This window comes from Cryptomeria japonica, chromosome 9 (genome assembly GCF_030272615.1).
Source record: "Cryptomeria japonica chromosome 9, Sugi_1.0, whole genome shotgun sequence".
In the NCBI taxonomy this organism is placed as follows: Eukaryota; Viridiplantae; Streptophyta; class Pinopsida; order Cupressales; family Cupressaceae; genus Cryptomeria; species Cryptomeria japonica.
In genome coordinates, this window is record NC_081413.1 from 430,152,415 (window position 1) to 430,164,856 (window position 12,442).

The 12,442-nt window shown below is 38.4% G+C and overlaps 1 protein-coding gene across 1 annotated transcript in view; it reads left to right on the forward strand.

Moving 5' to 3' along the window:
- LOC131077852 (transportin MOS14) overlaps nt 1-12,442 on the forward strand; it is a 334,725-nt gene that overhangs the window by 75,637 nt on the left and 246,646 nt on the right. Inside the window, exon 4 of the mRNA XM_058015436.2 lies at nt 6,685-6,804. Coding sequence (XP_057871419.2) covers nt 6,685-6,804 — 120 coding nt within the window. The remainder of the gene's footprint in view (nt 1-6,684; nt 6,805-12,442) is intronic.

Below are 12,442 nucleotides of genomic sequence, written 5' to 3' on the forward strand. Positions count from 1 at the left end.
TTTTGTTGTAACAAACTCTAATTAGGGTTTAGGTGGCTCAATCTTGGCCATTGATTTTAGATCGATCTTGGCCTTTCATTTGTATTGGGAGCTCTATATAAGCTGCCTCATTTCATTTGTAACTCATAAGAGATTTTGGAGAATTGTTGCTATAGTGCTGCTAGATTAATATAAGACATTGAAGCTTGGTGATTTTATATGCTATCTTGGAGTATTTGCATGGTTTTCTACCTTCTCAAGTCAAAATTTAAATTTGCTTAAGTCAGTTTAGTTAAATGGAAGCCTTTGTGCATGATGTATTGTGAAACTCTTATGTTCATACCATATACAATTTGTTGATTTTAAGTTGTAGTGCATGGTTAGTTTGAACTTTCAAAATAAGCTTAACTTCGATTGCTTCTCACTCATTGATATGCATACCTTTTATGGTGATTGTTAGTAATAAATTGAATATCACTAGCTATCCTTAGAAGATCTCACCAACTTTGCCTAGTTGTTCATTTGCATGGTGAAACAAAGTATGGTTGAGTTTCACTAAATCGTCCATTGTTTCTTGCATTTTAGGATTAGATTAGGATTCCTCTCGAACCCTATCCTTTTTCACTTTTTTTCATATATCATTAGTTGTAGTAAGCAAAGCACGTCATTGAAAATCATTTGAAATTAGACTCATAGGGCATTTCCTTGCTTTTGAGATCATCTCTTAGAACCATTATGTAAGCCCCCTTGGATTACCAGCAATCACATCAACCATTTAGACTATCCACATGTTAAAACTCAACAGTATAAACCTTGGTATCATCTCAAGTGATCATTCAATTCAGCATTTGGGAAGATTTTGTTCAAGAGAGGATAGAATATTCAATACTTTATTCTGTGTTCGAAGTGTCACAAAACACACAACAGTTAGTACAATGGGATTTCAATTGCTGACATGACCATTTAATGATTATTTCAAACAAGGAATGCATTGACATTGTACTGGTCCTTCATCAGGCTTAGGGCAATCAACTAATCATATATTGTACATTTACTGTAGCAAATTCAAGAGGCCTTTTAGACTTGACATTTCCTCTGTGGAACTAAATTGCTGTCCTTATTTGGACCAGTAAAAGCTTAAGACTCTTTACAAAAACAATAAATGGGGTTTTTTTCTGCTGTCAATATATGTCTCAAATTTAGCAGGAACCCACTGCAAACATACAACAGGTGGAGGAAGAGTGTAGTTGCTAAAAAGATAGTGAAAATCACCTTAAAAGAGTCCCTAAAGTCTGCTCCTTGTTACAACCACTTTAAACTGTGTGACAAAATATCTAAGCAAGAAAATCCTATCTTGGTACAAGAAAGTGGCTCTCAAAATGCTAACAAGGAGGATGGTCTAGCTAAAGAACCTCAGTCAAAGGGTATCCACTTTTCGCTTGCCAATATAAATGACTCTCTCAAAGGTTTTATCAAAATTATGAAGATAATAACATGGAGCAAGTGAGTTACCACGAGTGTTTCGACTTGCTGATCTACAATCTTCAAGAAATAAAAGACTGTCAAAGAGGTATTATCAATTGCCTTAACAAATAAGAGGAAGGATTTGCTATTCTTAGGCATTGCTATCAAAACATCCTTAATACGGAAGAAGCCATTAGAGGATTCTGAACATTGAAAGGTTGGGGACTATTTGGTAGCTGTTCAGCAATTTTAGTAATGGTTTGCTGCTAAATGTTCATCAAGCAACAAGAACATGAACTACAGTGACCTTAAGTTGCTACAAACCCATGGGGTAATTTGTACGGTGGGAAAGGAGGACCTACTATAAGATGGAGTTGGCAGGAGGAAGGAAGATCAGCTGTCAGCCCTCACAACTACAAATAACACCGCCTTTTTAATATAACTAATCCTTGAAGATATTGATCACTTACAATTGTTATATTTTTTTGGCTATATAGCTGTCTGTAATCATATTTCTATGTTAGCAAGATATAGTACTGTGTCAAGGATTTATCTCTTCATCTTATAGCATCTTTGGTTAATATTGGCCTGCTTTTATAAACTTCACTTCTATGCTGCTCTCTTACCTTTTAAAGATCTTTAGAATACCAAGCACAAGACATCTCATTTGTTCAAAGAGGGCAAGATACAACTCGATGCCTCTTGTGAATCTTCTTCCCTAGGTGTGCCAAAGAATGACCATAATAAGTGGCAGATAGCCATATCATTGTGAAAGACTGGTATCCACTTCTTAGGATCCATGACCTTCTTGATCAGCATTAAGGTCCTAAGTACATCACTAAGATTGACTTGGCTTTGGATATCACCAAGTCACAGGGAGCCCAGTGACATCTGTAAAATAGACTGCAAGAGAAGTTTGGGCTCTTTGAGTATTTGATGAAGCCTTTGGCCTCACCAATGATGTATTCAAGCCCCATCTTGGAAATTACTTTGTCTGCTTGGATGTAATCTTGATCTACAAGACCTAGGATGATGACTTGTCCATCTATAGATAGCTATGTTCTACAAAGTTTCTGGGTTGAGGATGGTAGGAAATGTGAGGATCCTGCGTGATAATCTTTAGGGTGCCATGTACATCACCAAGCTTAACTTAGCTTTTGGATATCATCAAATCACATGGAGCTCGATGCATGTGGAAGATAAACTAAAGTAAGTGCTTTTATCTTTTTATATATGCCATCACACCTTCATCTTTGTACATTTATTCAATTTGGCTGGTTGCAAAGGTGCTCTAGTGACATAGGTCAAGTGGTTCTTGGGGGCTACTTCTATGGAAAGTTTATCTCTACAGGGTTCCTTTCAGCAAGGAGGGAATGATGGGAATCACTCTCTTGTAAATATATCTATTTTTGTAACTTATCTAATGTTTTACATGTCCCAATCCACTGAAGCCATGTTTGACTGCATGAAGATAACACTAATGCATTTTCCTTTTTATCTATTTGTAGTGTCCCACCCTTTCTGGGATACTGAAAGCTTGAACAGTAGAAGAACACCTGCTTGTTCTTTAATTATATTAATAATACTATGTCTCTTTTGAATGTGATCTTTCAGAACTAGACAAAAGTTGCAGAAGATGTTGTTTTTTTTGTTTGAAGTATTTTTTTGAAGAAAGGAAACAAATGCCTTCAAGTAGTAATTGGAACAGAATTGAAATTGCTTTTAAGTTCAACACTATTACTAATATTCCATTGAAATTAAATACATCAATCTCCAGATAATAGTTCAGTTACAAACAATGAAGTCTTTTAACCCACTACTAACATACCCGGTGGTTGGAGGAGGAGAAAATTGAACTTTGGTTGGAACACAGAGCAAGCAACTCACTCAGAAATGAGGTGCTTACCCCAAAAATCAGCTCACAGAGATCAGAAATCTGATCCTTTTCACTCCAGATCGCTGTCATAAGGTAGTTTGCTGGGGACAATGGGTTTGCAATAAATAGGCGGAGGTTATCGCTTGAGTGGGAATAGTTTATAAACTCCAAATCCTCAGTCAGTACGGTCTGATATGAATCTGATTTTATGGTTTCCAGACCTCTTTAACTGCTGCAATCTTCACGCAAACTGGTTTGTTGTGTAGGAGATTGATTGCCTACTAATAAAGGACTGATTAGAAAGAAGTATGTGTCTGAAATGGCTTCCAAGGTGCTATAGATGGAACTTCAGCTAGCACACAACCACCTCACTCAGCCACCAACACCATTCCTTTAGCTGCTCCAAAGTCCTTCTAATCACTGCCTCGTCTTCTCACAGTTTTGCCTTAATATGCTGCTATAACCTTGTGTGAAGATGGATTTCAAAATATGTTGCTAATCCCTCCCAAGATGGTACAACTACTCTCACAAGCAAGGAGGAGGTCACAAAACTTCAAAACTCATTCACCTTAAGCCCCAAGGAAACTCCTGGAATAGAGTTTCTCTCTTCACACCCTTGGCTGGTCTCTCACAGCTGTAGGTATGCAGCAGCAATGGAGGGCTACGTGTCCAAGAGCCTCAAACCACAAGCTCCTCAAAGGAGTCGAGAAGGAGAAAATAATATCAACATAATAACTTTTCCCCTAAGTTTGCCTTTTAATACTTTCCAAAGTTGCCCTAATTAGGGTTGAACCCTAGCACCTCAATCAGATTTAATGATTTAATATTGATTACTTTTTTTCGCATTATAATATCCCACTTAGAAGTGCTCACTTTGGGTCATATGCCTTTTCACTTAAACCAACTTTTTATCTCTCACTTCCCCATTCACTCTCTCTCTAAAAATAAGAACTTAGGAAGGGTGAAACTTAATATTATAAACGTATTTTGGGTGACCCAAGAGGAGATTATGAAATTCGAAGTAGCTCAATTGGAGTGATTAGTTTAATGCTCGGGTGAAACAAGAAGGACCCTCCTGACACATTTTCATGGAGACCAACCTGCTTGGGCCCTCTTTCCAACTTGTTAGTCTACGAGGACCGTTAATAGACTAACCTTGTAAGCAGAATTGGCTAAGGAGGGGACATTACAGAAATTTGCTTCCTACCAAATATTGAAATGTTAGCAACTTAGCATAGATAAATCTCTTTGCACATATGGGGGCCTATATTCCATTCTCCCTACCCCATTGTGTCTTTGCCTCTTTTGGTTTAGAAACTGCTCCATGATTAACATGTCCCGGATATCAGGAGGTAGAGTCATGTACTCTGTATGATGCAATCTAATTTCTTCGGTTAAGGACATATGTGTCTCTTGTGTAGGTGGAGGTGAAGTGTCATCCCTTCTTGTGAAGGTGGGTTGAAGGGGTCTCAAAACTCTGATCCTGAAGATCTCCTTGCACTATGCCCTTCATTTTGATCAATATGCCTATCTTGGTGAATGGTAGATCCACTAGTTTCACCTTGGTTAACTGGCTGTTCCCTTTTATGTGGTGTTTTTTCACTTGGAAAGGGCTCAAAGCTGAAGTCTTAAAATATGTAAGGGAATGCCCCACTTGCCAGCAGAATAAACATGAACATTCCTTCCCGGTTGGATTATTACAGCCCCTACCCATTCCCAATCAGAAATGGGAAAGCATCTCGATGGACTTTATCACGGGTTTGCCCAAAGCCCAAGACAGGGACTGTATTTATGTTGTGGTTGACAGATTAACAAAATTTGTTCATTTCTTTCCTATTTCAACCCATATACAGCAGCACAGGTTGCTGATTTATTTTTACTGCTTACAAGGTTAGTCTATTAAGCAGAAATGTTAGCCATAATGCATGCTTTAGCTAAGTATCGTTATATTTGGTAGGAAGCAAATTTGTGGTTAAAACCGATCATAACAGTCTTAAACATTTCCTAAATCAGCGCGACCTTAATGATAGACAACAAAAATGGGTAAGCAAATTACAATCTTACGATTTTGACATAGTTTATGTCAAGGGAAAGAAAAATATTGTATCTGATGCACTATCAAGGAGACCTCACTTGTGTTCCTTAGGTGAGATAGCAGCTGATTGGAAAGAGTGGATTTCAGCTGAATATGCAAAAGACAAATGGGCTTCGGACATTATAGATGGTACCATTCGGGATGACAGGTATATAGTTGTAAATGATCTCATCATTTACAAAGAGAGGATACTATTGATACCAGGATCAGCAATGACGAAGAAAGTTTTGAGAGCCTTTCATGACATTCCCTTAGCAGGCCACCCAGGCTACTTCAAGACTTACAAACAGATTCGGGAACAGTTTACTTGGAAAGGGCTCAAAGCTGATGTCTTAAAATATGTAAGGGAATGCCCCACTTGCCAGCAGAATAAACATGAGCATTCCTTCCCGGTTGGATTGTTACAGCCCCTACCCATTCCCAATCAGAAATGGGAAAGAGTCTCGATGGACTTTATCATGGGTTTGCCCAAAGCCCAAGGCAGGAACTGTATTTATGTTGTGGTTGACAGATTAACAAAATTTGCTCATTTCTTTCCTATATCTACCACATATACAGCAGCACAGGGAATCGCTATCTTGTAAATATATCTATTTTTGTAACTTTTCTAATGTTTTACATGTCCCAATCCACTGAAGCCATGTTTGATTGCATGGAAGATAACACTAATGCATTTTCCTTTTAATCTATGCCATCACATCCTCATGTTTGTACATGTATACAATCCATACAAATGAATAGTGTAAAGTATTCAGTCTTAGCAGCTATCTCTTTTGCTTTTTCATGCCATTTTTTTATGTCACCCAATGGCTTCCATATATCCTTGCAATTTTTTTAGAATCTAGTAAAGTTACAGTTGCCTTATTTTATAGTGTAGAAAACTTGTTCACTTATATTTCGCGCTTTTATTTATTTATTCTCTTTGATGACTAGAAGTATGCCTCACAGACCTCCTTGAAGATTTAATTATAATAAATGATAGATTAGTGTTTTCATTATTAGCAGGTGATTATTTCCTCTCCTGTCCACTGAGTTTCAGAAAGAAGAAAAAAATTACAAATATATTAAGGCTTGTATCCTATGTAGTATAGTGCTGCCTCATCCTTTACCTCTTATTTCAAGAATGTAATGATAGTTGTATTTAAGATCTTCTTGTATGGTATTGTTAGTCCCTAATTCAGTATCTTTTAGCTTCTGAAGGTCATCTTTCACGTGTATATTTTTCAGTTTTCCTTGTTTCACTGTGGCTGACTTTAATTTTTCTTGGTAGCTTCTTTCACATACTACTGCTGTCCTTGAGTTTCTACTGCACCAGACCGAAGGAAATGTTGAGGATAACATTCAAAGGCATGAGAAGAATCGCAAAATTTTGCGATGCTTTCTAAGTTGGGTGAGTTTGCTATTTGCATTCTTTTTACCATTTAACTTTTCAAAGTTGGGTGAGTTTGTTAATTGAAAGAAAATCCATATTATAGGATGTTTGGAATTTACTACAACTTGGAGCTATTAATATCTATCAAATTATTAATATTCTTGAGTTGTGTTTCGCTATGATTAGTTACAGATGTTATAGTTAGGCACATCATTTTATGTTTTGATTATCACCTTGTAAGTTTAAAGCAAATACAGGCAGGCAGTTAGAATGTAGTTTCCAGTGATTTCTAAAATTTTGATTTCATGCTTATTATTTACATTCTAATAGACTGGATGGTTATCACTAGTAATTTGCTTATTATTATTAAGATCTTGGACAGTTTATCATTGGATCTAGGCGATTATTGTAAGAGCTTGGTCAGTTTATCTGCTGGATCCATTTGTTTTCATATCATTGTCTGCCAATTTGGCATGAATTAGAATTAGGTGATTAGTTTGCCATTTTGTCATTAACACATTTCCGTTTTGGCATTGATTGATTGTGTTGGTTGGCCAACCACCAATAAGTTGCTACTTATATTTATTGTCCTCATTCTAGTCTCAGTATGCTCACCTTGCCCACATGGGGTGGGGTGGGGTGGAGCAACGGGCAAGCCTAGAGCTGTCCTAGCTCCGGACCAAACCCTTATAGGTGTGTGGTGGGGGCAGGGGTGCTACTAGAAGAACCTTGCAACTTAGATTTTACCTTAGACAAATTCCGACACAAGTTATTGGTTTGGGTTTGATGGTTTGATTTGCGGGTTAAGTCAAATATTTTTTAGGGCTGGGTTCGTTATGGGTTTGTGCGTACAAAAACATATAAAATCAGAAATATATACATACACCACCATATTAATAGTCAAATATTATTCAAACTTGAATGCCATGATACAAATTAAAGTTAAAAAATAATAATATCGAGTGTGAACAACCAACCTTTAATAAAACAAGTATGTCGAGTGGCGGAGCTAGGGTTTCTAAAGGTGGAGGCATTGCAGAAGTTGACGTAGAGGAGGATGGTGATGAAGCAGATGTTGCTAAGTTTTTTCCAGCCATGGTGTGTGCAGAGTGCTCTTTGGTGCATGGTGTTGATGTTTGTTTTATGCACATACGAACACAGAATAAATTACCAAAGTATTTTACCCTCTCTTGAACAAAATCATCTCAGATGCCAAATATCTGATTAACTAAGACGATTCTAAGGTCAATTCTTGACATGCGGGTAACTCAATGGCTTGATGTGATATTGCTGTTTTCACTCGGGGAATTACACAATTGTTCGGAAGAATTAATCTTATCATGGATTTGGAATATGCTATGCCGATAACTTAGGATTTTGTGATTGAGCTCTTAATCTAATCTAACAAGGATTTCTAAAAAAAGAACAAAAGGAATAGGGTTTAAGATTTTCTATTCTAAATCCTAGAATGCAAGAGGCAATGAACGATTTAATGGAATCCTACTAGGCAAGGTCTCACCATCAACTGAACAATTTGACACAAGCTTAGTGCAATCATCTAAGGTATATTTCATAGATGTTCAAATCATTAGCATCAGACATTGATACCATCAAAGTAGTGCATAACAATGGACGTGCAACAATTGAAGTTAAGTTCACATAAAATTCCAGTTGAACATGCAAGGCTAAAATACAATCAGCAAGAAGATAGTGGTATGGATTAAATGGATTCCACACAAATGCATTCAATCTAAAATGCTTGAAAACAAATTCTAATCTAAAATTCTAATCTAACTTGGAGGCAATGAGAACCACAAATGCATACAACACTTAAACAAAATCATCAAACTTCAATGATTGTTATTGAATTCTGCAGCATGTAGACAACAATTCTCAAAAATCTCTCCTACAAATGAGAGGCAATGGGGTTTATATAGAGCGTCAAAAGAAATGAATGGCCAAGATTCACTTAGAATCGAGGGCCAAGATCATGCCAACATAGCCCTAAAGTTGCCCTAATTAGGGTTTACATCAAAAAAGGAATCACCAATATGTGATCCAATATAATGACGCCTAATCATCAAATAGGGAATCTTCTAGAAGATTCCGGCTTGCATTCCTCTCTCTAGCAGCATATTCCAAGAATCTAGCCAAAACTGAATCTAGCTACTCCATGGTTATGCTGGGCAAAGCCTATTGTTGAGCATTAATCACATCCAACGCATCGGAACAAGCATCCAAAACATTCTCCTAATCTGGCATAAGCTTTTGCGAACTATCGACATGGATCAGCAGGGAAACCAAATCATCAATTTGATTCTTCTTCAAAGAATCCAACTAGCTGAATTACATGAACTTCATCTTGTCTCTCAATTCTTCTAAGTGTAGACTGTTGGAAGCACTGACATCTACCCTTGACAATTCTTCAATGGATGTAAGGATCTTTGATTGGATCTCCTGAATTGACCCTTCCATCTCTGCACAATCTTTCCATGCATGCACATAAGTAGATTTCTGCATGGCCAATGAACAATACCAACCTTGGAAATCATAGATATCTCCCTCATGAATAACTCCCTCATGGATCAAAGTGCGCATAGGAATTCTCTTCAACACTCTGAGGTGGGGAATGGTCTTCTCCTGAATAGGCTGGAAATCATTCCAAACTCCTTCCAAATATTGTATCCTGAATGCGAGCATTGACGTCCTGTCAAATGCTTGGACAAAGTGAGTTAGGAAATCATCTGCCTGCTTTGTCACATCTTCAATCCACTTCCCATTCTGCATGTGTATTCCTCACTGCCTCATGATCAAAGTGAAATCCACGATCAACTGCGATAAGTGAGACAAAAGTGGGATCTTCACACCTCATCTCTGCAATATATTCCTTAAGCTTCATGTTCTCTTCCTTATACATGTTTTTCTTCTCTATCTCCCTATCCAATCTCGCATTGATTGCTCGGATTTTATCATTGAGTTACTAGAACTCTTGTGTCTTTGTAGTCCGTCCAAGGGTTACTGAAGTGATTTGGTAATCCATGGGAGTAGCCGCATCTTTGGTCACATCACCCATTGGGATAGCCACCTGTGCAATTCGCACGCTTGTTTCATCTCTAGATATATTGGAAAATATCTTAGCCATCTTTGGTTCTTTCTCCTTATCATTCTTGGCTAAGTAGTCATCAATATCATCAATAGGTTGTGCCTCTATCATCTTCTTACTTTTCTCCATGCTTCGTAACAATTAATCGAGAATGGTGGAAATTTCCATTGCATCATCAAGAAACATCTCTCGATCGAGTCCCCTCAATGCTGAGATAGCATCATCATCCTCCTTGTCTTTTGTCAAATCATAGACATTATTGCCCAAACTAACCTCCAATTGGACATTGGGAGATCCTGGCTGCTCTACATCTTCATGCCGTGGTGCCGATGTTGTTGTAGCATGTAACTCCTGAATATTCTTTGGCAAAATCACTGTATTGGAGCATTGTTCAAACTCTTTGCTCCTCTTTGGCACATTTACCTCCTTCACTGATGAAGAACTAAGGGGAGACAAAGGAATGCTAGGTTTTTGCTGCTTCTTTGACTGCTGACTAACTATCTCCTTCCCCTTTGTCTTGGATTCTGTGGGCATACTCTTCCTTCATTTTGGAGCATGACTCTCCTCATCTGCATGAATCCTCACACCACTGATTGTTCTTTGATCATCTTGAAGATAAGATTCCTCTTGTGTCATTTTCTCATAAGTGAAGGCAACACCCATATCTATCAATTTGTTCATATACTTGTCTACCCATTCTCTGGAGAAATCAATAACCTCTCTCAGAAGCACATTCAAATCCACCACTTCTGGCTGTGACCAATTAGGCAAAAGGATGGGCTTATTCACTTCATTCTCATACTGCGGGTGACTATGATCACTATCATCTACTATCTGATCCAGAATGAGAAAAAGTTCACATTTCCTCATGAAATCATTTGATATTTTGGACCACATTCTCTTTCTTACTACTTGTTCATCAATGAGATTAGCCCAGTAATCCTCAATGTCAACCTTATGTGTGAATCTTTCTCCCTTGATCCTTTCAACACTCTTATGCGGAACAAATCTATCTCCGCTCTTGTAAATTCTAAGGCGATAAAATGCAATCTCATCAACCACCGAACTAGCTGCAGTGGCAGTGTGTGTCATGTCCCCTCTTTGATCAATATATATATAACCTATATGAAATAATTATTATTAATATAATAATTATTAATGAAAGATTATTGAAATTGTTAAATACTTGTTTATTTATTAATTAATATTCATTAATAATAATATTCTGAAGATATTCAAATAAGAATAAATCAATATTATTATAAACATTACAATATCTCATATAATTAAGCAGATGCCTAGCAATTGATGATATTTAGCATGATCAATATAATCAACGATTTCTATTGCAATATGAAGTAACACGATTCATGTATGAACATATACGATTTGTATTGGCAACCATCAAACATAGCAATCATAATATAAATCAGGGGAATTGCTGATAGGGCACCCTGTAAATATAAATGAGGGAGAACCGTCATTAAGACACCCTCACTATATGCCTTGAGGGAGATTCGTCTCTAAGACACCCTCATTGTATGCCTTGATGGAGAACCGTCTCTGAGACACCCTCACTGTATGTCTTGAGGGAGAACCGTCACTAAGACACCCTCATTGTATGCCTTGAGGGAGAATCGTTTCTAAGACACCTGTTGTCATTTTATGACACCCTTGGTCCATCAGTGAGAACTGATCAGAGATATGTTCTATGGACCAGTGCTGCCTTAGTTGATCAAAGAGAAACAATGGAATCATGAAGTGTGAAGTGTTGTCTTGCCGGAACTCCAGAACCCCCAGTTTCCCAAGTTCCTAATTCTTCTCTTCCTCAACCTCGGAACTCCGGAACCCACAGGTTCCCAAGTTCCCAAGTCTTCCCTTCCTCAACCCCGGAACCTCTGGAACCCCCAGGTTCCCAAGTTCCTAATTCCTTCACCCCCGAACTCCGGAACCCCCATGTTCCCAAGTCCCTAATTCCTCAACCCCGGAACCCCCAGGTTCCCAAGTTCCTAAGTCTTCAACCCCAGAACTCCGGAACCCCTAGCTTCCCAAGTTCCTAAATCTTCTCTTCCTCAACCTCGGAACTCCGAAACCCCCAGGTTCCAAAGTTCCTAATTCCTCAACCTTGGAACTCCGGAACCCCCAGGTTCCGAAGTTCCTAAGTCCTCAACCCCGGAACTCCGGAACCCCCAGGTTCCCAAGTTCCAGAACTTCAGAACCCCTGTTTGTTTTCTTCCCTTCCGCGGAACTCCAGAACCCGAGGTTCCGGAGTTCCTTTCTTTGCTGCCTCTCCTTTCTTTTCCCGGAACTCCGAAAACTTGAGTTTCCGAAGTTCCTCTTTCTTCCCTTTCTCTTTCCTTGCCAGGAACTCCGGAACCCTGAGGTTCCGAAGTTCCTTTCTTTTCTTCTTCCCTTCCTCGGAACTCTGGAACCCTGAGGTTCCGAAGTTCCTTTGCTCAGTTCCGCCTTTTCCTTGCCTCCTTCTCAGTTCCTCGGAACTCCGGAACCCCAAGGTTTCGAAGTTTCGTTCCCTTGCCTTCTTAGGAACTTCAG